The sequence below is a fragment of the Euprymna scolopes genome, chromosome 32 (assembly GCF_053919585.1).
Source record: "Euprymna scolopes isolate OS-2025 chromosome 32, ASM5391958v1, whole genome shotgun sequence".
In the NCBI taxonomy this organism is placed as follows: Eukaryota; Metazoa; Mollusca; class Cephalopoda; order Sepiida; family Sepiolidae; genus Euprymna; species Euprymna scolopes.
Window position 1 is genome coordinate 52,823,870 of NC_136513.1, and position 27,786 is coordinate 52,851,655.

A 27,786-nucleotide genomic window follows, 5' to 3' on the forward strand; every position below is an offset into this window, starting at 1 on the left:
ACAAGGTCAATTTTTTAATGTAGGGTTCTCTCAAAAAGGGGTATTCTGTATGAAGAGAATATCATATTTTCTTGTTGACACCTTATTTGTGTTGTGCTTAGCGAAATCATGTTTTTTTTCTTCTTCTTCTTCTTCTGTCGACCAGATAAATGTTTATTTTAATCAGATACAAATCCGACGTACTTTTAATTGTGCGATTACTCGCTTTAGCCAATAAAATAAAATATACTACAATTTACTTGCTGTATTTGTGTGAGTTTTTTTTCTTTTCCAAATGCTAATGCCTTTTAACCATAAGGAGTATTAGCGAGACATGATTTTTAGAACAATTTTTTCTTTTCAACATTACTTGTATTTATAGAGATGGTAAAAAAGAAAATTGTTTTGTACTTACTGAAAACTGTATCATTGATTCAGTAATAGTAATTCTCAACGCAATTGCTTTTTGAGTTTTCCCAAAACGGGGTATTCTGAATTGAAACAAAAATAAGAATTGCTTCAGTATTGAAAGATTTCTCTTTAACTGACTGTTAATAGAATAGTCAAAGTGTAGCATTAGAACAGATACTACACTTTGTTCTTAGCCAAAAGGGCCAAGAAATTGAAATCTGATAAAATTTATTAAAAATCTATAATAATAATAAGTTTATTTGAATTCTTTGGATAACTTTATTAGCACAACGTTTTGGCCAGTGTAACTCCCGATCTTCCTCATGTGTATCTTGTTCAACTCTGGATATATATAAGGTGTTCCCAAATGGCTGACCTCATTCTAAGTGTCAAAGTGTAGCATTAGAACAGATACTACACTTTGTTCTTAGCCAAAAGGGCCAAGAAATTGAAATCTGATAAAATTTATTAAAAATCTATAATAATAATAAGTTTATTTGAATTCTTTGGATAACTTTATTAGCACAACGTTTTGGCCAGTGTAACTCCCGATCTTCCTCATGTGTATCTTGTTCAACTCTGGATATATATAGGGTGTTCCCAAATGGCTGACCTCATTCTAAGTGTCCATATCTCGAAAATTACTTAATGGATCTTAATGAAACTAAATACACTTTATGTTGAAGGTCATAAGTTTTATTGGTTAAATTTACAAAGAAAAGTACAAATATTTGTTGGTTCTATAACATATTTTCATAAATGTTCAATATGAGCGCCGCCTGTGACTCTGCACACGTCGAGTCGGTTGATGGCCGTCCTGGTGATTTAGGTATGCATAAGCAGCCCTTTTCTTGAAATTTTTGGTGCCAATTTGTGTTGTAGTTGATGAGTTCTTTGCCAAATTTGTGAAGAAGGCACGCTGCACTGTCTTCGGTGAGATACAACGCGCAGCTCTTTACAAACAGATTTTTCTTTCTCCAACTTTACAAAATGGCAAGGAAGAAGAAAAGAAAAAAAAATGAAAAGAAAACAACATACTGAAGATGGAGTTTAGCTCTGAAATATATTTTTGTTATAAATTTCAGACAAGTAAAATATTCGTTTATTTTCATAATATTTCGTTGTGATTTGGCTTTCAAGCACACTTGATGCGTATTTTATTTTATTGCATAAGAAAATTTTAAATATTTGAATATATTAATTTTAATGATATAAATTGTATAAGAATATTTTAAATATTTTAATATATTAATTTAAATGATATAAACTGCGTAAGAAATTTTTTAAATATTTGAATATATTAATTTAAATGATATAAATTGCATTAGAAATTTTTTAAAATATTTTAATATATTAATTTAAATGATATTAATTGTATAAGAAATTTTTTAAAATATTTTAATATATTAATTTAAATGATATTAATTGTATAAGAAATTTTTAAAAATATTTTAATATTTTAATTTAAATGATATTAATTGTATTAGAAATTTTTAAAAATATTTTAATATATTAATTTCAATGATAAAAATTGTATAAGAAATTTTTTTAAATATTTTAATATATTAATTTAAATGATATAAATTGTATTAGAATTTTTTTAAATATTATAATATATTAATTTAAATGATATAAATTGTATTAGAAATTTTTTAAAATATTTTAATATATTAATTTAAATGATATTAATTGTATGAGAGATTTTTTAAAATATTTTAATATATTAATTTAAATGATATAAATTGTATAAAAAAATTTTTAAAATATTTTAATATATTAATTTAAATGATATAAATTGTATTAGAAACTTAAAAAATATTTAATATATTAATTTAAATGATATAAATTGTATTAGAAATTTTAAAAAATATTTTAATATATTAATTTAAATGATATAAATTGTATTAGAAATTTTTAAAAATATTTTAATATATGAATTTAAATGATATAAATTGTATAAGAATTATTTAATAATATTTTAATAAATTAATTTTAATGATATTAATTGTACAAGAATTTTAAAAAATATTTTTATATATTAATTTAATTGATATTAATTGTATAAATTTTTTAAATATTTTATATATTAATATAAATGAAAATAATTGTATAATTTTTTTAATATTTTAATATATTAATTTAAATGATATAAATTGTATAAGAAATTCTTTTGTATAATTTAATCTATTAATTTAAATGATATTAATTGTTTAAGACATTTTTAAATAGTTTAATATATTAATGTAAATGATAATAATTGTATAAAATTTTAAAAAAATATTTTAATATATTAATTTAAATGATATACCATTAAAAAATGAAAATATCGAAAAAAGTTTAAATTGTATGTATCCGTTATGGAACGAAGTTTTCCGAAAAAAAATTTCACTTAATTTCATCAAGTAGTTTTTTTGTTTTTTTTTACAGCGAAAAAACAATTTGTTATGATACCGAGCAAAATGTTCGATTTTTAGGAAGAAAAGCTAGTATTAAAGATGGGAAGGGGTGTCAGCGCTTTAACTGGAGTTATCTCCCTTTGGCAGTTCTAAAATTCAAACAAATTTTTTTTTAAATCCAAGATGGCCACCTTCAATGCGCTCTCATAAAAACGGGTTTTTCGCTGTGAAAAAAAACTACTTGATGAAATTAAGTGAAATTTTTTTTTTTCGGAGAACTTCGTTCTATAACAGATGCATACAATTTATTTTTATTTTTTTTTCGGTATTTACATTTTTTAATGTCTTGACTAAACTGTACAAGTACCATATGTTTTATAAATTTTCAACTACCATGGAATTTCTACGTGTTTTGCTAGTATTTACTAGTCTTACATTGCGTTGTTACCGTCTTCTAAACTCCAAACCTCTCTTTAATAAAAAAAATATTTTTTGTGTGTGTGTTTTTGTTAGGTGATCATCTTGCAAACCTATTTACGCCGATATCTGGCCAAAATGAAAGTGAAACGACTTATGTTAAAGAAATCGAAACGGATTGAATTTGAGATGCAGCAAGATCTCCAGCGGAAACAAGAGAAAGAAAAACGGATCAAAGCTGAGTTTGAACGCAGAATGCACCCACGAACTGGCGTCGATTTTGACACTCTCTACAATGCTTTAGAAAGTGAGTGGCGCCATCTTTGATCATTTGATACATTTTCGGAACAATTTTTTTTTTTTCTTAAATAATGATGCTGCCGTGTGTGACTACACTTAGTGTGTACACCACCACCACCACAACAACAACAACAACAACAACAACAATAAAAAAAATCATAATTACAATAAAAATATTAACGTTTTTTTAATTTTTGAGATGAGGATCAATTATTCATATTATTTGGATTCTTTGAACTATTGTTCACATGTTGACTGTTATTTTCACAACGCTGTAACCTCCACCCTGCTTCAGGTGTATTTTTGTTGAACTCGGGGGTCTTTCTGTCGAACTTTGGGATCTGCACGGAATTTCAAACATAACCCTTTATTTAATCCATATGGATGAAGTACCTGGTAAAATTCAGTTGCAAAGTTCTGGAGGTTGAAGGTTCAATCTTCAGTGTAGGCAATACTCAAACAGCAATAACAAATTCCTTATGATTTTTACTCAGTCATGACTGGCGGAACGAGAGCATGTTACCACATTTGCTGTTTCTCTTGCGCATGCTCTGGCTAGGAATTTTTTTATCCGGGGCATCCAAATCAACAGAGATCAGACCATTCCTGTAATGATTCGATCCCTGTTGCTTTTGCGGTGGGAGCTAAGTTCTGTGCAGTTCTAGGAGATCCACCTTCCCAGGCCTTACCTTCTCTCTTCTCTGAGGGGCAGTTAGTTTATTGCTAATCATCTGAGGCACCCTCACTGGGGAATGCTGACGGAGCTGCTCAGGCACTTTGTGCAGGTCAGAGTGATCCTACTCAAGTGGGATGCTGACTTCTCAATCCCACTTTTCGGACCCTGGTGTCTAAGTTCTTGCAGTGGGAGAGAACTAAAAACTTACCACGGTGGATTAAATAAACGGCGCTGTTCGAAATTCTGTGCAGATTCCCAAGTTCGACAGAAAGAAGTCTTCAATCTAATAGTTTCCACTTTGTCAACAGAGCTTCAATCCCTTTCCCAGCAAATTGTAGACGTCACTCCCTGACGGTAGTATATATGGTAGATAGGTTGCCATAAAGTTGCTGCTTTGTGGGCTGATCTTGCCAAGATATTTTTAACACTGTTCATAGCATACGGTTGTAGGTGCTGTCTATCTTACTTTCCAATCTTTTGGTGAGTGTCCAGATTGTAGCACCGTAAACAAGGGCAGCTCTGCTCTGAAGAACTGCCTTTTCAGTTTGTCAGTTTGTCTTGTAGTCCATACTGACCACAGCTTATCCAATGCAGCCCATACTTTTGAGATGTGAATTTTGATATCTCTCTCCATATTGTTGCCACATCAAGGCTGGTGCATCTGCCACTAGTTTCTCACTCTTAGACAAAGTTCAAAATCTCAGAGTCTCCAAACTAATAGGTCCAGCACTGTCAACCAAGTTACAACCTCTGTCCCATCACTGCATAAGTGTTGCATCTTTGTGGCCATTTTACATATATAAAGACACATTGCCTTTTACATAAAAACAGTCAATGAAAGGGAGACAACTCAGAGTTACCCAATTTAAGATACACGTCATCAGTTCCTAGTTGGACTGCCTTCCCCTCAGTAGCTTTATATTTTAATTCAGTTTTCTTTTCTTCACTTTACAGGATGGCGCTTAGAAGAGATTGCCCGTATCAATTCCACTATGACTGGCAGCGAACGGAAGGCAGCCCTGTATATGTTACTCAACCAAGAGACAGAGCATCTGGCAGCGATTGGCAGACACAGAGTGGAAGCAGATACTGAAAACAAAGATAAACTTATAGAACGTTTTCTTCATAAGGTCAGAATTTGTTTGAATGTTTCTTGATTCTTACAAAACCTTCTTATATATATTCCCAATTAAGAAAAACACTACCTGAAAACATGAAAATCATTCACATGGATCCAAACGTAATAAAAACATGAAAATACTGGAAGCACTGTATATAAGAGCTGAACAGCCAAAGATAAATCATTTAAATTTTGAAAACAGTAATAAGATTTTTAAGTGCTAGAGTCCGTAACCATCCTATATATATATATATATATAGATAGTAATTTATAAAATATATATGGCGATTAAACTACACTGGATATTCCACGTTTCATCCACTCTAGGACTCTTCAGGCTTATGCGCGAATTCTGAGGAGCATATAAAAACGATAAACAACCACAGAATTTGCACATAAGTTTGAAGAGTCCGAGAGTGGATGAAACGCGGAATATTCAGTGTAGCTTAATCGACATATATATTTTATAAATTACTAACTAGCTCTACCTACGTACTGAGCACTTTTGAAGTATACTTAATGTTTACGCATAAATCTATACTTTCGTATATTAATTTTATGTGAGTAAACTAAGTAGTTATATACATATATATATATAAAGTGCTATTTTATATATATATATATATATATATATATATATATATATATATATATATATATATATATATATATATAGTGTGTTATAATGGAATAATTCCAGAGGAAATCCGGGTATGAGAGCTCAATGTGGTAAACAGAGCAATAACATAAAAATATAACACGAAAATTACATAATTGTCGATGCAATAATTTATTTCAACCTTATGGTATTTTCAAGCATCTAAACTAGACAATTACATTTTTGATACTCAGTATCAAAAATGTAATTGTCTAGTTTAGATGCTTGAAAATACCATCAGGTTAAAATAAATTATTGCATCGACAATTATGTAATTTTCGTGTTATATATATATATATATATATATATATATATACATATATAGTGCTATTTTATATATATATATCTATATAGTGCTATTTTATATATATATATCTATATAGTGCTATTTTATATATATATATATATGTATATATATATAAAATGCTATTTTATATATATATATATATATATAAAGTGCTATTATATATATATATATATATATATATATAAAGTGCTATTATATATATATATATATATATATATAAAGTGCTATTATATATATATATATATATATATATAAAGTGCTATTATATATATATATATATATATATAAAGTGCTATTATATATATATATATATATATATATAAAGTGCTATTATATATATATATATATATATAAAGTGCTATTATATATATATATATATATATAAAGTGCTATTATATATATATATATAAAGTGCTATTATATATATATATATATAAAGTGCTATTATATATATATATATATATAAAGTGCTATTATATATATATATAAAGTGCTATTTTATATATATATATATATATATAAAGTGCTATTTTATATATATATATATATATATAGTGCTATTTTATATATATATATATATATATATATATATATATATATATATATATGTATAAAGTGCTGTTTTAATTCCCCCACTAACCAACAATCACGAGGTTCTTTGCTCAGCAACCGAGAAGGCTAACATGCTTGCCAGTCGGTTTGCCTCAAACTCCACACTGGACCCTCTAAACCACCCCCTACCTCAATTTCCTATGCGGACAGACGCCACGCTAGACGATCTGAAAATCATCCCTGCTCAGGTGCATGGTATCATAAAAAACCTTGACACTTCCAAAGCATGTGGACCCGACCTTATCCCAGCTGTGCTATTAAAAAAGTGCTCAGCCGAAGTAGCTCCAGTTCTCTCCAAACTCTACAACAAATGCCTTAATGAATCTTGCTTTCCGAGCTGTTGGAAAACTGCTTCTGTAGTACCAGTATTCAAGAATTCTGGCGAAAGAACTGACCCATTAAATTATCGCCCTATTAGCCTCCTCCCACTTTTTGCCAAAATATTTGAGACCTTAATTAACCATGCTCTAGTCCAGCACCTTACAGATGCTAAACTTCTGACCGACCATCAATATGGATTTAGACAAGCCCGTTCCATGGCAGACATCCTCACTGTAATCTCTGAACGCATATACCATTCACTGGACAAAGCGGGAGAGGGCAGAGTGGTAGCTCTAGATATATCTAAGGCTTTTGACAGGGTATGGCATGAGGGTTTCCTCAGGAAGATTAGATCTTACGGTATCACTGGTAGAATACTTAACATAATTAAATCCTTCTTAGATAAGAGAAAAATCCAGGTTGTCCTCGACGGTCGTACATCTAAACAATATGATATAAATGCGGGAGTGCCCCAGGGATCTATCCTTGGACCTCTGCTGTTCCTGATATTCATAAATGACCTCCCCGACAAGATTGCCTCTGAGATGGGTATATATGCTGATGACACCACACTCTATAGCAGGCACGACAGGAAAACAAATGAACATATATCTAAAGTAATGGCAGAAACACTAGAGGATGACCTCCAATCAGTAGTGGAATGGGGACAAAAATGGATGGTAACGTTCAATGCCACCAAGACAAAACTGGTTTCATTCAATAATTACAAGAAACCTTCTCTACCACCTATAGCAATGGCCAACGACTCTTTATCTGAGAGTACGTCTCTCAAGCTCCTTGGCCTAACGTTTACAGGAAATATGAGTTGGAACAATTACACCGAGGGCATTGCCAGGAAGGTGGGCTCTCTCTACCGTGCTAGAAAACTTCTAACACCCGAAAGTATCCTGTACCTCTATAAGGCCACTATTCGCCCATGTATGGAGTATTGCTGTCATATTTGGGCCGGTGCATCGGCTGCTAGTCTCTCGCTCCTTGACAGGGTTCAAAAGAGAGTCGCAAATCTGATAGGCCCTAAACTGGCATCTAAACTTCAGCCTCTGTCCCATCGTCGAAACGTTGCATCCCTCTGCCTGTTCTACAAGTATTATAATGGTGAATGCTCTGAAGAACTGCAAGCACTTGCGCCCCCACGACGTGAACACCCTCGACAGACCCGACAAGCTGCAAAATCCCACCCCCACACTGTAGAGATCCCTAGATGTAAAAGATTTCTACTCCAGTAGTTTCTTCCCTAGAACTGCTAGACTTTGGAATTCCATTCCAGGTCACTGCTTCCCCAACTGTACTGACATGCTTAAGTTCAAGTGCAACGTGAACCAACATCTCGCTGCCCTAATCCCTACATAGTACCCCAGTAGATGTTTCCCCTGATAGTAGCCCCTACACCAAAGTGGCAATGTGCCTTGGTTGGGGTGAAAATGTAATAAAAAAAAAAAATATATATATATATATATATATATATATATATATATATATAAAGTGCTATTATATATACATATATAAAGTGCTATTTTATATATATATATATATATATTTATATACATATATAAAGTGCTATTTTATATATATATATATATATATATATATATATATGCATATATAAAGTGCTATTATATATATGTATACATATATAAAGTGCTATTATATATATACATATATATAAAGTGCTATTTTATATATATATACATATGAATATATAAAGTGCTATTTTATATATATATATATATATATATACATATATAAAGTGCTATTATATATATATATACATATATAAAGTGCTATTATATATATATATATATATATACATATATAAAGTGCTATTTTATATATATATATATACATATATACATATATAAAGTGCTATTATATATATATATACATATATAAAGTGCTATTTTATATATATATATATATACATATATAAAGTGCTATATATATATACATATATAAAGTGCTATTATATATATATACATATATAAAGCGCTATTTTATATATATATATATATATATATATGAATATATAAAGTGCTATTTTATATATATATATATATATATATATATGAATATATAAAGTGCTATTTTATATATATACATATATATATATAAAAAGTGCTATCATATATATATATATATATATATATAAAAAGTGCTATTTTATATATATATATATATATTTAATCAAAAACTGAAGAAAATCAGTTGGAAGTACTTGCAAAAAAAAAAACAAAAAAAAAACAGATGGATGAAAACGACTGTAGAACTTTCTTACACAAATTCGACCATATCAGAATGACTAATGAAATGAGAAAAATAGAGAAATTATAAAAAAAAAAGACAATTAAGCAAAAACACTCCATACTGTTCAACATGTCTATCTAAATGAAAACATGCTGCCTAAATAAATATATATATATATATATATATATATATATATATATATATATATATATATATATATATATATATATATATATGATGTTTTTTGTGGGGATATCTTAAAGAAAGCGGCTTCGTTAACAAACTCTAAACTCTGCAAGAATTGAAGGAAACCATCAGGAAAGAAATAATTGAGTTAAATTCTGCAATCTGTCATGAATAATGTTTTGGAAAAAGCACAAATATGCGAAGCTGAAAATGGGCGACATTTAAAAAACATTATTTTTCATAAATTAAGATTGTTTAAATTTTGTATTTTTTTTTAAATTTTCAAATGTCTTTATCAGATTGTGTTAAAATTACAGAAAGATATCATAAAAAATAAAGAATCTATTTAAGTTCAAAACCCTTCAGTGTCTATTTGGGTACCCTATATATATATATATATATATATATATATATATATATATATATATATATATATATATACTAGCATGGGTACCCAGCGTTGCCTGGGTTGACATGAAGTTCTGTTTGAAACACACCTGTATACTAATCATTTTCATCATGGGCAACGCGGATACCCGCACAACAAAAATAAAAGAACGGATGAAAACACGTAAATATAATCGTCCAAAAAAAGAAGTATGTGATACCCTCTCCACCAGATATTTCAGCAGAAGGGTTACAAAGAGAAGAAACTATTCTCCGGATATTGAGCACTAGGAAGACCCCCCCCTTGCAAAGAAAAGATAATTAAAAATAAATCATTACAACTTTTGTTTCAATAAAAATAGCAGCGAATGTCCGTGCGATCGCAAAAAAAAAAAAAGAAAAAAAAAGATCTACCAAAAATTAATTCCAAAAACAATTAAATGACATTTTTCGTTATTGTATACTTTTAATTTAATCCCCCCCCCCAAAATAAAAATTGAATTTCTCATATTTTGCGATTCATTCTGTTTATAAAATTGTTAGGTGAAAGTACAGAATGGTTTCATAAAATTAATTAAATTTATCATTATTTTATGTTTCAAATGTAATTCCTGTCCCCCCCCCACGACCACAAAAAAACTAAATTCAAAAAATGCTAGAGATGACATGTCTGGTTGACTGCTTTGTGGACAAAAAGTGGGTGCTCATTTTACGTTAAATTTATATAGAAAAGTTATCCCCCACACTAAAATGTTAATTTTTTTTTTTTTCAAAATTTCTTCTTTCATATTATTTATAAAGACTGCTTAAACGTATAAGACCACAAAAAATCAGGTCTTAATTTTTTTGGTCAACGTCAAGTTTCTTTCCAACTCCCCCCAAAACTTTAAAATGACGAGTTTTAATGGTTTTCGGTGGTGCTGAAAACGAATATTACGTTTAAATTTGGGGCGGATAAGTAGTTTTCATGATATGAAAAATTACTTTTTCAAAAAGTGAGAGATCACTTTCCTATATAAATTTGACGTAAAATGAGCACTCACTTTCTGGCCACCTAGTAATTAATAAAACTTTTCTGCTTCCTAAATCTTCACCTAATGAACTGCCCGGATGGCAAAATCTTTTATGATTGTTATCATTATTATTGTTGCTGTTGCTGTTTCATTCATTTTTGTCTGAAGAAATAAAAAAACTAATTTCTACATTTTTGTTTTACAGACTTCTGCTCCGAAGATGATCAAATCGCGTTACGACAATTTACCAACGTTAATCGAAACCCCATACACCACACGTGCGAAAGAATTAAGGGATATCTATAACAGTATCCATATGAAATACCTCACGCAAGATGAACGGTTTGATATTCTTCTCACGTTAAAGCACACTGTCCAGGTTGGTCCCCATATTTGTTCTTACATTTGATGGCGAATCCATGTGTTTCTTTTGATGTTGATCTGTCTTTTTGTTTTACTTCTGTTGCAGTTTATGTGTGGCCGGTTAGTGGTTGCAACTCATTTGTATTAGTTTCTGCATTCAAGGGTTTTCCTTAATATTTCCACTTGGTCGTATCTGCTCTTGTATTCCTTTTGGGCCAGTTTGCTGCATTCACTTACTATATTGTTTATCGTTTTGTCTCTTTGTCCACAGATTCTGCATTTACTGTTTTCTTGTGTTTTATCGATCTTTGCTTTGATGTGGTTGGTTCTTATCGAGTTATCTTGTGCTGCACTTATTAGGGATTCATTTTCTCGACTTATGTGTCCTTTTCTCATCCATGTCCAAGTACTTTCGTTATTCTCATCTTTTGTCAACCTTATGAATCTTCCGTGGAGTTTTTTCTCTTTCGATTTTTCTTTTCTCGTCTTATCTTTTATCTCTGTTTTGTTTTGTCGATTTCTTGCTGCGATGATTATCCTTTCTGTGTTTTGTGTTTTTTTTCAAATTCTTTTTTTTGTGTCATGCACACAGTCTTCTATACAAACTAGTCCTCTCCCGCCTTCTTTTCTTTTCACATAAAATCTGTCAACATCGTCCTTTGTGTGTAGTGCATTGTGCATGGTCATGAGTTTCCTAGTTTTCTGATCGAGCTGTCTCAGTTCTTATTTAGTCCACCTTATAAATGGTCCAGAGTATCTTACTAGTGATACTACCCATGTATTTATAACTTTTATTAGGTTTCTGCTATATAATTTCGTTTCCAGGAGTTTTCTTGTTCTCCCGAGGTATTCCTTTCCAATTCTCTCTTTCATTTCATCTTTGATGGTGTCTGCTTCCAGAACTCCCAGGTATTTATAAGCGCCTTGTTCCCCTAGTGCCCTCATTTCTGTTTGGTTGGGTAATTCCATGCCCTCCGTTGTCTCCAGTTTTCCCTTTCTCATAACTAATAGTATAACCGTAATGCCCTCTCTTGTCCGGGGGCCGGGCCGCATCTGTTACTAACCTGGTTCACAGGAGCATACTTGTGATGTACTCTTGGCTATGTTCATCGCTCCCAGCTCGCAGGACTATAGATGCAACCCAGCAGGGCTTCATTCTTACTTGTCTAGTGGTGGACCCCTCAAGGGTGATCAGACTCTCACTGGTCACTGGAAAATATCTCTCTGCTGCTCAGGGCACGCGAAATGTGCATGCCCTAAGTCCGTGTGGCAACATTGTCAATTTCGGCCGTCACTCTGGCTTTGTGCTGGATCCAGTCTATCTCTTTCATCATCTGACGTCAGGGCATACTTGAAATAAACTGCATCCTCATTCAGGCTGGCAATCGAGAAACAAAGAAAAACTCTGGTTAATTTTTGTAAAAACCAAACAAAATAATTATTTATAAATCATTTTACACTTGTTTAAAGTTGAGTTCTTTGATCCGAGCTTCATGATGCAGGTTGTATAACTTAAGTTCATCTAATCAATTTCCCAGCTAAGAACAAGAGCTTTTCAACTTAGCTCTTATGAGGGTTTCGCCCCCCACCCCCAGCCGAGGCGAGAGTGATGTGGATGTCTCGATGCCAGCCAGTAAAAAGGCTCTAATTCTAAAAAGCCAATCGTTTTTATAAAACTGGCCTCTTCCCACCTCTGTCATATTGAAGATTTTTTTTCCCTCTGAACCTCTTTTCCATCCCATTATCTTCTTTTCATTTTCTCTTTTCATGTGAACTCTTCCTTCTCTTTCGTGACCATATCTCTCCCTAGGTTCAATTTTATTTATTTATCTGTCCAACTAACTTATCACTGGCTTGGTGGCCTGGTAGTTAAATACAACAGGTGGACCCAAGTGACAACATCTCCCAGACACCAAAGCAGGCATTTTGAACCCAAGTCATTGTTTCCATAATATTTGAATTGTTCTTTCAGAAAATGATCCTGTATTGTTTTTCTGCCAAACTCAAGAATCTCATTATCATATTTATTTATTTCTTTTTGCCATCGAAATATTTTATATCTTATGGACATTTTTGCCTCTTCTTATCGCTACATAAGTACAAAATGGAAATTAAAACCGCTTAAAGAACAATTATTATCTATTATTTCCTTGATAAAGTCCCAGGGACATTTTTCTTTTTTCTTGATCAAATATCAGACTCCCTCTCCTACCTTCTCTTCCTCTATTTGTAAAGCAAGACCATCTGGTATCGCCTGGGATCTTGCTACAATAGTGCACACTTTTCCATACCAAACTCCATTTGTATATCCTGGCTGAAGATCCTGGTAGTGTTTATTAGTGTCTCTTCTTCTTCTTCTTCTTCTTATTATTATTATTATTATTATTTACTGTCTTCCAGGAACATGATTGCAAACTTACGCAAGAGATTCTTAAACTGATTGACCGTGAAACCGATTTGCTTGTTCGAGGTGTTTCAAATGAAAATCTAGAAGGACTGCGTAAACGGATTGGCACTCTCTTTCTTCAATACATCAAGACGCCATTGTTCAATCCTGAATCTGCGAAATTCATTAAGGTAAATATTTGACACATTATTACGTACTCAACAAAGAAAATGACAATTGTTTTATCTATGAAAAAAAAAAATCTTTATTTGACAGGCAGCGTGTGGCGCAGAGTGGGAGAGAGAAGGTGGTATGGCTTTAGTGGTGAAAGGCAGAATACGGCCAACACATCTCTTTGCCCCAAACAACGACTTTCCTTTTACTCAAACTCACTTGTTTTATTTAGTTTGCAGTGACTTTTCCAAACATGATTTTCCATTCAAAATTTCTGTTTTATTATTTATTGTTTTGTTCTCTTTGTCGCCCTCATATTGGCGTTTGATTCTTGTATCACAGTTCAATAACCAGGATGATCTTAGTGTTAGCTATTAGCAGGCAACCCCAAGAAGAAAACATTCAATGGGTTGAACAGACGCAAATGGATTTTATGTAAGGAGTGTGGGACTTTCCACCATTGTCTAACTGAATGCATAATTTGACACAGAAATATGTGAGAAGATATCAGTCAAATGGTTTGAAACAATAGACAAAAGAAAATATTAAACAATCCAATAGGAAAGGAATGTTTACATAAATTGTCACAAAGAGAAAACAGTCAGTCGGTCAGAAAGAGAGAAAGACTGTTACCACTTCACTTCTTCACCAGCATAAATACGCATCCCACCATACGTGTCTTCGGAAATGTCAAAACACCAGTAATAACTTATAATCAAAAGTTGATTTGGCAGTGTGAATTAAAAACAATATATTTTCTTCATAGATCATCTGTGTTGTGTTTTTTTCGCTGTCAGTGTGTGTATATATCTTGTATCAGCGACAAAAGTAAATGTTAAAAATTATATGGACTCAATAAACATTCTGAACGACTGTCCGCAGTGAATATATGACATTTGTTCATACTTTTGTTTGTTTCGGATGTCCTGAGTCCAGGTATGCAGCAACATTTTTCATTTGTTGTTATCGCTAGAGGGAAAGGTGGTGGTGGGATCATGGCCATCAAGTTTCCTTCTTCTTACTCACATACTGTTATACATCAGAGCTGTTTACCCAACTGAAGCGGCACTAACCCTAGTTGGATTAAACAGATTTCCTCTGAAGGAGTAAGTTTCATGGGAATATAAAATTCACAAGCAGTCTACAGTCACATGTATATCCTCATCAGAGAAGGTTTTTGCAGTTCTTATAGGAAAGTGTTGACGTACTTCTACATACAGCGCCTGGTACTCCCAAATTGTTACCCATCTGGTACTGATCAGGCTCAACGTTGCTTAACTTTGGTGATGTAATGAGAACGTCAATATGATTTTGTTGTATCAGCTTTATTGTATTTACTTTTTAAAAGCAAGTCACGTATTTATATATCCTCAATAAGAATGTACTTATAGCATTATGTTGATTGTTTTCTGTTTCTGATTTGTTTTGAACAAGTATGTCTTGAAAAGGTAATGAGTTATTGTTTCCTGTTTCTTTTCTAGACGTACTTATTCAAACCAAATTAGAAAAAGCACAATATTGTATACAGGTGGGGGGGGGCAATTTGGGAGCTTTGAAGAGCGTGCAGTCACCTCTTAGTTATCGTTACTTCTAGGGCCGCTCCATCAGGATCCTACCTATGAGTTAAAAGCATAAGAACTTTTACTAAAATGATTGGATTCGTAATTAAATAACCAAAAGAGGGTTAATATGCCCCCCCCCCCACATGATCAACTTTTGTTTGGGGTAAAATAATTACAAAACAGAATTTTTTGAGACACATTTCACATCTATAAATTGTTTTGTATTTTTTTTTTTAATTTGGTTGAATTCTGGATAAGAAATAATTGAGTGAATGAAAACGTGGGTGAAAAACAAAATCTCTTTTCGAGAAAACAGATTTTCATACACCTTTCAGTTGATTAAGTTCACGCCAAGCCTTGGCTATTCTGACGTGGACGGCTTATTTGGTCGATGCGATGTGGCTGCCGAAATACTAAAAGTCATCTACTTGTTTGAGTGGTCTTCTGTTTAGTGTTTAAATTGGGCCAGTTTTAGTTAGTTTTTTTTTTTTTTTTTTTTTTTTTTTTTAACTAGGTTGAATTCTGGATAAGAACCAATTAATAGTAAATTAAAACGTAACATGTTGCAATATTTTGTTCCTATAATGGGGTATGATCCACACAGTCGGACGATTCTATTTATAAAAGATGCTGCTAAGAACTGACGAATCAAATTAACTATGTTCTGCTACCAACCAATCAGAAACCAGAATTGCTTCATAAATATTAAACCCTTTCTGGAGCAATTTCACATGTTCTTTTCCCGGGTTTCGACACGGTAAGAATATTTTGTTCTGTGGAACTGTCTACTACAAACAAGTCACCTCCCAGGACTTGTGTGTAACAGCGAACCATCTGAAACTGTTTCTGAAACTCAAAATGGCTTACACTTCTAGATAACAGTAGGTGAAAACAAAACCTCTTAACAAAACAACGAAAAACTTTTTTTTAACAATAGAAAGTTGGACAGTGTTTGAGTGAAGAAAAGGAACAGTTGAAAGTTCTTTGTGCTGTCAAGTGCCGGCCAGCAGTTATCTCTCTCTCTCTCTCTCTAACTCTCTTTCTCTAACTCTGTCTCTGTCTCTCTCTCTCTCTCTCTCTCTAACTCTGTCTCTCTCTCTCTCTCTCTCTTTCTCTCTCTCCAGATTTCTCTGTCTTCCATTAGCTACCTCAGATCTTCAAGATCTCAAAAGCATAGGCTGCATTAGATAACTGCAGTCAGTATGAACCTCAAAGCTAACTGACAGACTGAAAAAGCAGTTCTTCAGAGCAGTGGTGGAGTCTGTCCTTGTTTATGGTGCTACGACCTGGACACTTCCCAAAAGATTGGAAAGAAAACTAGATAGCACGTACACCTGTATGCTATGAACAGTGTTAAATACATCTTGGCAAGATCCTCCCATGAAGCAACTTTATGGCAATGTACATGACATATCGATTACCATTAGGGAGCAATGTCTATGATTTGCCGGTCACTGCCAGAGGAGCAAGCAAAAGTTTGTGAGAAATGTATTGCTGTGGACTATATTACACGGGTTCACAAGAGCCACGTACATCCAGAAAGTTTCACATGACAAATTCATATGGACCATGGTATTTACTGTCTATGTATTTATGTGAATGTTTTATGCTGATAAACCAGAGATTGGAGCTCAATCGAGCACTGAAATAACCAAAAAAACTATTCTGATTGTAGACAATTTTCTTTTAAGGTGCCTCCTGAACCGGCCAAACTCTCCGGGGAGATTTATTTCTGTATAAGCTGCGGCAGTTACTTGCAGTCGAGTCAGTTCCTCCTGAATCTTAATGCAAATAACCCGGGCAGCTGCAAAGCGTGCAAGAAGAAGGACAACGAAGGCCGAAACAGGCTGGACGACAGTAGCTACAGGCACATGCTCAAGGTTCTTAGAATGAACGAAGAACGATACAACGATAATTCGACTGTGGCTTTCCTTCTTCAGGTAAGGTTGTCGATCAATATTAAGATTGCATATTCATTAACTTGTTCACATTATGTCATATAGTTGCTTCATTGATTAAATGTATTTTTTTAAGAATATACTATAGAATAACCATTTATCAAGGCCCGGAGGCCACTCAAGGATAAGGGTCAATGAGTGTCAAGTGAGACAACACCATAATGATCAGTGATGGTGGAAATTGGGTAACGTTAATTTTGAAAACGATCATGTTATAGTCTGCTGGGAAGCAGCTCCGTAGTATTGGGTTCCACTGGCTATTCGTTCTGGAAAAAAAAAACTTTGCACTAGAATTTGTTTAGTTTTTTATAATAAACCGCTGATAGCAAACAAATGTTTTCTTAATGATTTTTTGATGTTTTTTTTCTTTCTGGTTGCTGCAATTTCATCGGCTCAGCATTTCGGCACCTTCCGACGTTTTATATAAAGTGCTCGGAAAATTCTGACGATAATACAGTCCTTATTTTTATTTATTTATTTTTTTTTTTTACAAAGGAGTCACAACTTATGACAACTCTCTTTTGAACCTTGACTAAACTTTAATGTTAAAGTAAGATTACATCGAGGCTCTGAACTGAGTCTGTTACTTTTCAATTGTGTTTTATTGTCTCATCCAGTATTTATAAAGAAACCAAAATGCACTCTGGCAGATTAAGTTTTGTTTTTTGTGGATCCAGTAAAAGCTTTAAACAGCATGCTAAGAGATGTTGTTTGGTAGACATTACACATGGGCAAACAAGTGATTAGTGGAGATTGTTCGAGCAATGTACAGAAATGCTGAAAGTAGCGTTTAAATGAACAACACATTTAAAGAAAGCTTTAATGTTGATGTGGAAATCTATCACGTGACTCTCACTCCGATGTGACTCTTGCGTTATATTTTTCTTTCTGTCTTTTAATTTTTTTGTCTCCATTTTTTCTTTTATTTCTTTCAGTTCTTCGCAAATTTACATATTCTTTCTTTCTGTCTTACTTTTCTTTTTGTTTTTTCTCCACTTTTAATGGTTGATATTGGTCATGGCACCATTTGTGAAATCATGTGCTCCCTTGCTCAACAACAACTGCCAAACCCGGCGTCGTGTGCTGTATTTTTCTTCCACTTTGTCTTTGTTTCCACTTCTGATTCTCATTCTGGCTGTGTTGTTTTCTCCCATACACTGGCAAACGCCAAGGGCGAGCACTAGTTCTCAATTATAATAAAATAAAACAACGCAAAACAAACTCTGACATATTCTGCAGATATCCATTCTAAGTTCTGTGCATATGTGTGTGTGTGTGTGTGTGTGTGTGATACCCTCAACCCTTTAAGCGTTAGTCTTGTGACATCAAATTCATCAATTCATCTCGATCTGCCCAGAACAACAGCCGTCATCAACTGTCACATAACTAACTCCCACTCCAAAATAAATGAACTCTAAATATATTGACCTCTGTGTCCGATTGTAACGTGGCCGTTACGTTTATACCATGTCATTACATTCCAACCACTCGGATCCATACTTCATCACAAAAAACAAACAAATAGAACAGGAAAGAAATAAAAGTCCAACTCAGCATTTTTAAAAGTGCAAATGAAATGAATTTGTTTGTGGTTCTTCCAAAACAATGCATTTCATTATCTTTCAAAAGTCTTTTCGCACGCACGTTTTCAATGCTTTACCATATAACGTTTTTTTTTTTTTTTTTTTTACATGGGGGTCACCACTTATCAAGGCCCGAAGGCCACTCATGGATAAGGGTTATTGCCTGTATAGTAATCAATGAGATAGTATTGTAGTAATCATTAGTATTGGGGGTTTTGATAGAGTGTCTTACTTAAGGGGGCGGTTTGTCAGGAGTTTGTTTATGTTGGACTTGAAGACGTCCAAGTTGTAGTCAGGTGGGAAACAGGCAAGCGGCAGAGAGTTCCATCGGCATGCAGTTCTAAGAAAGAAGCTTTGCTCATGGAATCTACGTTTGGATTTAGGCACAGATAAAGAGTGGGGAAAATTATTGGCAGTAGTTTCAGACAGACGGGTGTTTCTTGTGAAAGATTGGCGAGGGGGGACGAGGGATTGGAGCTCAGACGAGCACCTGCCATGGAAATAGCGATAAAACAAAGACAGGCTTGCAATGTCTCTTCTGTGGGAGAGAGGTGGCAGGGAAGAGAAAAGGGCATCCCCACTAAACAACGAAGTCTATTTTGTACTCTGTCAAGGCAAGATAGGCTGTTTTTAGCAGCTCCTGCCCAGATGTGGTAGCAGTACTCCATCCTTGGACGTACTTGGCTTTTATAAAGATAGAGAATTGCATCAGTAGTGAGATATCTCCTGGAGCGGTGGAAGGATCCCACCATTTTCCCAGCGTCCCTGGCAACAGATTTGATGTACGTGTTCCATTTTAGATCAGGAGTAAAGGTCAAACCCAGAAGCTTGTCAGAACATGGAGCCTCTCCAAGACTAGAGCCATCCATTTCAGTTGATGCCAGATGGGGATGAGAGCGTTGATGATGTAAAGATAAAAGCTTGGTTTTGGATGCATTAAAAGTGACCAGCCGCCTCTTCCCCCATTGTACCACGTGCTCACCCCACCACCTGACGCCGGCTATAGCTAGCACTTTCTCGCTTTCAACTTCACACATCCATCTTCCCTGGTTCTCATTTTTCTTTACTTCTTTTTGATCGACCATGTGCTGTCATTTTTTTTTCTCTTTTACTTTTTGTGATGTCAGCATGTGCACACTTGCTTAATTTGCATATGTGCTAAGACGGCTGCTGCTACTGCTAATATTTTTGCTCGTCAGCTGCACTGATTTTCTCACACATACGCCGTACACAATCTTTTGTCCCAGTCACATCTTGATTAACAATCCTATTTCAGATGGTCTTTGTGTTACTTGCTTTCTACTAATCTCATTTTCTATACTTTCGTTCAGCTGATCTACTTATAACCCAACACCATCATGGAAATGGACCCTCTAAACGCTAACGTTCACATCTTAGTTGTCTGTCGAAGCCATGTTCGTCAGTTGATCAATTCATCTCACTTCAGCCTCCTACAAAAACTCTTCCAATCTGGTCCAATCCCAATCACTGTGACACACCTTGATTAACAATCCTATTTCAGCTTTCCTTTTGTGCGCCTCAGTGAACCACCTCCCCCTATTGTCTTTCTACTAAAATCATTTCCTGTTACCTTTGTTCTGATAATCAATTTATTTCCTCTATTCATTATAAGGTTTCCTCTTTTTTTTTTTTTTACAACTTCCTAACACTTTGGGGTGGAAGGGGTCTTCCATTTAGTCCTCACATTCCAGGAGCGATGTTTCTGACAAAGAGAGAAGAATTGCTGTTTTCTGGGTCAGAATCTATTTCATCTAACACTTATCATTGTGAAGGTTTTTTTATCTTTTCTTAAACTCTTTACGTTATGTCTTGTCTAAAGCGATTTTCACCCCCACCCCCAAATCCATCTAACACTTATCATCGGCAATATTTTGATCTTGAAATAGCATAGCTCCTTAAATTAAGTGGCTTCATGCCTTGTCTGGAGCGATTTCCATTAAAAAAAAACTGTTCATAATATCACGCTGGTTCCTTTACTTTTAATCTGTTTCTTGGAGGCCATTGTTCAGGCAGTTCTGAGCAGAAGAGATGTTGAGTGCTAATGGCGTAGCACTTGCTTGTGAAACAATGGGAAGTATTTACTCATCAAATTTAAACTTGAAAGAATGCTTCAGAGCATAAAGGTCTGAGTGGCAAGACAAAAGTGTTGATAAATGGTTGTAGTGTTGGAAATCTTCAGAAAGAGAAAAACTCTTATGTTCGATTTGTGGTCAGGAAGTCAGGAGCAAGTTTTTTTTTTTTTTTGTTGTAAGCATTCGATATACACACTTTGTCTATCAAGCTCCATTCATTGTCAGATCGCCACTTTCACAGAATGTGCTCCAATGAACTTACTGAACACTCCCAACAATAATATTTCTGGCTCACTCAATTAGCAACAAAATCCTTTTCTACTCAAACAGATTTTTTCTTCGGACCGCTTGCTTTTGTAATTCTCTTCCTACTCCTTGTTTTCTCAACTATACAAGAAATTTGCGGCATGGGGGAGGCAATAAAATTAAAATAAAAAATTTTAATTTTTTTTTTTTGTTTCATACAAAGGAATCACCACTTATCAAGGCCCGAAGGTCACTGGAGGATAAGAGTTAATGAGTGTACGCAGTAATCATTAGTTGGGGAAATTTCATAAATTGGATTATTTAAGGCGACGGCTAATCAAGAACTTGTTTACATTGAACTTGAAGACGGTATATTGTAGACAACTGGAAAGCAAGGAAACATAAGAGAGTTCCACAGAAAGAAGCTTTGTTTGCTTGGAATGTGCATTTAGGTTTAGGCACAGATAAAGAATGGGGGAAATTATTGATAGTGGTTTCAGCTAGACGAGTGTTTTTCGTGAAAGTTTGGATTTCAAGTCTGTTCAGATTTTTTTCCTCACAGAAGACACTTTATCACTATTTTTATGGCAACATCTGGACTGAGCTTCAATATATATTCTCTCACTGATGCAAAACATTCACAGCAAGCACTCGTCTAACTACAACCACATTCAATAATTTCCCTTACTCGTTATCTGTGTCTTTAACTAAACGCAAAGTCCATGAACAAAGTTTCTTTCCTAGAACTGTCCATCTGTGTAACTCAATAGCACGGGTCTGCTTTTCAGTTGACTACAACATGTTTTTTTTTTTAAGTCTAATATAAACAAGTTCATCTTAAATAATCAATTCAACGCAATTTTCATCACCACCCATCATTACGGTGTTGTCTCGTCGATTTCCTGACAAATTCATTAACCCTTATCCTCAAATGGCCTTTGGGCCTTGATAAATAGTGACTACCTTGTAAAATATGAGGTGCCTTAAATGAGTTTCCAGACTTATTTGTACAGGCATTTAAAATTGTCATAGACTTTTGAAAATTCAGTATGTTATTGCTATACATCTTATGAGATGACTGACCAATTTTTATGATTTCACGTTGAAATAAATAACTACAGCAGGAGTTGGAATACACCTTACTCAAGCTACTTGTCAAAAATGCAATCTAGACGTGAGGACACTTTAGAAGAACGATATGCAATAAAATTCTGTTTTAAACTTGGCAAAAATACCAGAGAAACGTATGGAATGCTTCTGACTGCTTTTGGACCATCTTGCATGAATCGAGCATCAGTTTTTGAGGCAGGGAGTCTGTGAAAAATGATGAGAGGTCTAGGAGGAGTACACCAGAGCACTAGAGTTAATTGGCCAAATAAAGAATTTCAAGGATAAAGACTGTCGTGTGTCTATAGAGACAATGCGTGCACAGTTTGATGTCAGTGTGGGAATTGTGTACACAATTATTTACGAGGAACTAAAGATGTGGAAGATTTGTGTGAATGCGTGAGTCCACAATTTGACAAAGATGGGCATCAAGACGTCACCCTCCCTATTGTCCAGACCTTGATCCCTGTGACTTTTGATTATTCCCAAAGCTCAAGGGAATGACCTTAGAGGCTGTCGTTATGAGACAATCGAGAAGATGAAAGAGGCTGTGACACAAGGGTCATTAACAAGCTCATTCAAGAGGACTTCAATGAAGCCTTCTAGAAATTGTTGGAACGGTACAATAAGTGCATTGCAGGCAGAAAAGACTACTTTGAAGGGGACTAAAGCTTCATGTGTGTACTATCAATTAAAGTGCCCATGCAAAAAAAAATCTGGAAACTTATTGAAGGCACTTTGTAGGTTGTCGTTCTTAACAAACACAGAAAGATATTATTTGTACCAAAAAGATTTTCTTTATTTGGAGGTTAATTTGAAATTTTTAGAAAACCAAATAATGTTATAAAATATTTGATTAAAAAACAGTGATGTTTTTTTAGTTTTTAAATTTTTGTTTTTCTAGTGGTATTAACTCCAAGGGGTCAGTCCGTTGTGAAGAGAGAAACAATATGTCTGGTGTTATGGACAATTGTTGTCAGTCTGAAATCGATCTGCATGTTTGTGTGGTTGGTGCAAATCAGACTCAAGATGAGAGCAGTAGTCCGATGAATCTAAATAATACAAAGTGTATTTCAGTCGGAAGATATTACTTCGAAGAGGACTACAATTTCATGTGTGTTCTATCAATAAAAATACCCATATGAAAAATGTCTGTCTTGGTTGGTTGGTTGGTTGGTCTGTCATATTTCAGCTTGAAATAGCAATTGCATCCTCATCAGCTACACACAATAACTTCTAATTTTATAATGTCCAAATTTTATAATGTTCACATTTTATAATGTCCACATTTTATAATGTAGACATTTTAGAATGTCCACATTTTATAATGTCCACATTTTATAATGTCTATATTTTATAATGTTCACATTTTATAATGTTCACATTTTATAATGCCCACATTTTATAATGTCTACATTTTATAATGTCTACATTTTATAATGTCTATATTTTATAATGTTCACATTTTATAATGTTCACATTTTATAATGTCCACATTTTATAATGCCCACATTTTATAATGTCTACATTTTATAATGTCAACATTTTATAATGTCAACATTTTATAATGTCTATATTTTATAATGTTCACATTTTATAATGTTCACATTTTATAATGTCCACATTTTATAATGCCCACATTTTATAATGTTCACATTTTATAATGTCTATATTTTATAATGTTCACATTTTATAATGTCCACATTTTATAATGTCCACATACTTTATATTTTGTTTTACTCAATAACTCAACATTCTTTTTCATTTTTGTACTGTTTCCCCCCCCCCCCCCAATAAAAAAGAATGTCATTTTTTTTTTTCTTTTTTGATTTTTAATTCTCAGGAATCCGACATGCGTTACCTTGTCGAAAAGGTCTGGGACAGTGAGAGTATCATCAGTAACACGCATGACCTCTATGACCTTGTATTTGTTCGGTGGGATGCAGACACTCCCTGGTCCCCATGGAACTGTCTTCTGGTCACAATCGTAGAAGCGGAAAAACATGGGAAACTGTTGAATATTTACAAGGTAAACGTTTTCATTTTTTCTTTCCTTGTGATATTGTTGCATCTCTGTTGGTAATAACAGTTTTGAATTAATCAATTCCAGCCAATGGCATTTACTTGAGGCAGGTTGAACCAGTTTTCTTCAAAGGAGGAAGTTTTGAGAGAATATCAAGTTCACAAGCGGTCCTCAGTCGCATGTCAGGAGAGATGATGATGTTAGATTTTTGAAATTCTTGCAGTTGATGTCCTCTTACATACAGCAGCACCTGGTATTTCCAAATGGTCACGCATCTTGTACTGGCCAGAGTCTATGTTGTACTTTGATGATCTAACAAGAACCAGTGTACTAATGTGATTATGCCATATATATATATTTTAAAAATATAATTATCCACTGACACGTGTTTCATCGTCTACGACTCATCAGAGTGGCTGAGTCATAGACGATGAAACATGTATCAGTGGATAATTATATTTTTAAAATAATATATATGCCGCTCCCTATTTAAGGAGATACCAAATTGGTCAAAGGGAAAATTATTCCCAACTCGCATTTAGGTAAAAATGCAATCTCGTATGAATAATTGAATTCATTCAAAAAGTATCGCTAACAAAAAAAAATAAAAACATCTATATATACATATACCATATTACAATAGAAAAATGCGAGCATGAAAATATGGTTAAGCTTAAAGTATTGCAGCATTCAGAATTTTTTTTTAAAATTCAATTTATAACATTATATAATCAATTCTTAATGCTGCAATATTTTAAGTTATAAATTTATTATATTTTTTATGAGAATATCTTGACCTTTTCTTTTCCAGTTTTAACAACTAGTCCTTTACTTTTCCATGTTTAAGCTTAACCATATTACTTTTCATGCTCGAATTTGAACACCAGTAAATTCAGTATAACTTTTGTTTTTAATGAACGAAAATTAGAAAAAAAATTTTTCACAATATAGCTGAGAAGGTGATTTATAAACTGTAATAATTGTTTGAAATTTGGTCGAAAAATGAGTGAGCGGTGGAGCTTTAAAGCAGTTGTAAATGACTAAAACTGCCACTTAACCATATATTCAAACATGATAGTGTTTGAATGTATAATTAATTATATTATATTAGCTGTCCTCTTAAATAATCTATTAAGCGGTTGCATGTTTAGAATGCTGTAGGTGAGATATATTAAACTAAGAAAAGAGAATTCATCCAAGATTTAGGAAATATCTCTGATTTGGGGATTTGGCCATCCAGAATTTGATTTCTCTCCTTAATCCATTAGGTCCCATTGTCCCATAAATAACTTACAATCGTTGAAGCAGAAAAGCATGTAAGATATTTCTAAGGTGAACAGACATCTTTGCATTTTCGTTTTTCTTTACGTTTTTGTTTTCTTTTTATTCTGTTTGAAAGTGCTCAATAATAAACGGTCCTTAGCAGTAGCATAGCTTTGAATTAGCCTAATAGGTTTCACTGTCCTATAAATACGACACCAAACAATTTCTTTTTAATATATAATAGTATTGTTTACTGTATAATTAATCTGAAGAAAGGATAAAATTCAACAACTCCTTTCCTAGAGTTGTTAGAACACTCTTCAAAATTATGAAATTTTAAATTAGATTAATGCGATACGTGAAGGTTTAATGCCGAGAGTAATATACCCTAGGAAAATAATGGCCAGCTTGATATGAGACGCATAGACAGTAGGTTTTTTATGCTCACAGATTGATAGCAGATTGGCATTTTTAAATGGATACTGGCCAGACATCTTTACATTCTTTTTTCTTTCTTTTCCTTTTTATTTTTTTTTCTTTAACTAGTGTAATATTTTCATTAAACAAATAATTCTTTATACGTGCATGCGGTATTTATACGTCTTTTACGTGATTTCCACTTCTACTCATCATTGCTGTCCTGTCTAGTGTTTGTTGCATGATTAGCTTCTTATTCAAAACAGACACAAAAAGATGTTTGCTGAGGTTTCTTCAAGGTTTTATTTGAAAAGAATGGACTTAGGAGAGACAGAGACTAATTCTATCTTAGCTGATTATTTACTTCTTAGCTTTCAAACTTAAGAAATGAGTAATACAGATGGACATCGAAGTAAGATTTGCTGGTTATCAATTTTCTATATCATCTTGTATCGCATTTATATAAACATATGTAACTTTATATATATTTTTTTACATGAGACCCTGATGTGTTAATATAAGCTATAGATGATTTAGTGCATAGGTAAGTCCTGTATTGGCAAATAAATTATGTTATCTTAATAATTTACCCTTTGTTAATTTTATTTTTATTTTTTTTGCAGTCATATGGTGAAGTCATTGTGGATAAAGTTCAGAAGAAACACCAACAAGCCAGGAATTATTTTTCGCGTCTGCCGAGAACCGCCAATCTCTTACGCAAACACCTCACACCTTTGATGGACAATGTTTCAAAAAAACAGGCCGCAGTCTCCAAGCAGACGTCAGGTTCTTAAACTTTACAACAACAAAAGAAAAAGACTTTTGACTTCAAAACTGTCGTGCCAATTGTATATTCAACATTACGGCTCATAAAATTATTGAGTTTATTGGCCCGATCAATGATGCCACAAAGTCATGAATACTTGGACGGGTTTCCTCATCTTGAATGTTGTTATCATAGTTATTCAGACGTTTTGTTCCTTTGCTTTCTTCTGATGTCTTGTGTCGAACTCCGGAACCGATGTCAAACTTTTTAACCTTGAAAATGGAGATCTAGAGGTATAAACGTCTGGAGAATAGAATTCAATCAGAGTATCCTCAGGGTTTGACACAAAGTATCTGAAGTAAATCTGAGGGCAAAACATAAAAAATAATCATGACAATACCAATCAAGATAAAGAAACCTGTCTAAATATTTAATATATAAAGCAAAGTTAGTCTTTGATAACTTGTATTATTCCGACTACTGTTCTCATCTTCTATGTTATTTACACAATGTTTTATTTGACCATAAAGATCCATAGCACAATGGATAAAAGTGCTAAGTTATGTTTTCTCTTGCTTACAAACTCTTTCTCACAGAAGAGACGCTGCAAGCCTATCTCTACTCTATCATTATTTTCATGAAAAGTGTTTGACGGAGCTTCAATCTACAGTTCTACCCCCTGCAAAACTTTCATAACAAGCACTCTTTTAGTTACAACCCCCCCCCACTCTCTATCTGTGCTTAAATCTAAACACAAATTCCATAAACAAAGCTTTTTTCCTAGAATTGCCCACCTGTGG

At 33.4% G+C, this 27,786-nt stretch overlaps 1 protein-coding gene and 1 pseudogene across 1 annotated transcript in view; one reads left to right on the forward strand and one right to left on the reverse strand.

The window, feature by feature from the left end:
- The window catches only part of LOC145256357 (IQ motif and ubiquitin-like domain-containing protein), a 67,732-nt gene extending 40,194 nt beyond the window's left edge, over positions 1–27,538 (forward strand). Inside the window, exons 8-14 of the mRNA XM_080115177.1 lie at positions 3,300–3,510; positions 5,134–5,309; positions 11,251–11,424; positions 13,809–13,985; positions 17,222–17,470; positions 24,361–24,546; positions 26,844–27,538. Coding sequence (XP_079971303.1) covers positions 3,300–3,510; positions 5,134–5,309; positions 11,251–11,424; positions 13,809–13,985; positions 17,222–17,470; positions 24,361–24,546; positions 26,844–27,014 — 1,344 coding nt within the window. The 3' untranslated portion in view covers positions 27,015–27,538. The remainder of the gene's footprint in view (positions 1–3,299; positions 3,511–5,133; positions 5,310–11,250; positions 11,425–13,808; positions 13,986–17,221; positions 17,471–24,360; positions 24,547–26,843) is intronic.
- LOC145256634 (U2 spliceosomal RNA) lies at positions 437–605 on the reverse strand (annotated as a pseudogene).
- Positions 27,539–27,786: the final 248 nt, after the last annotated feature.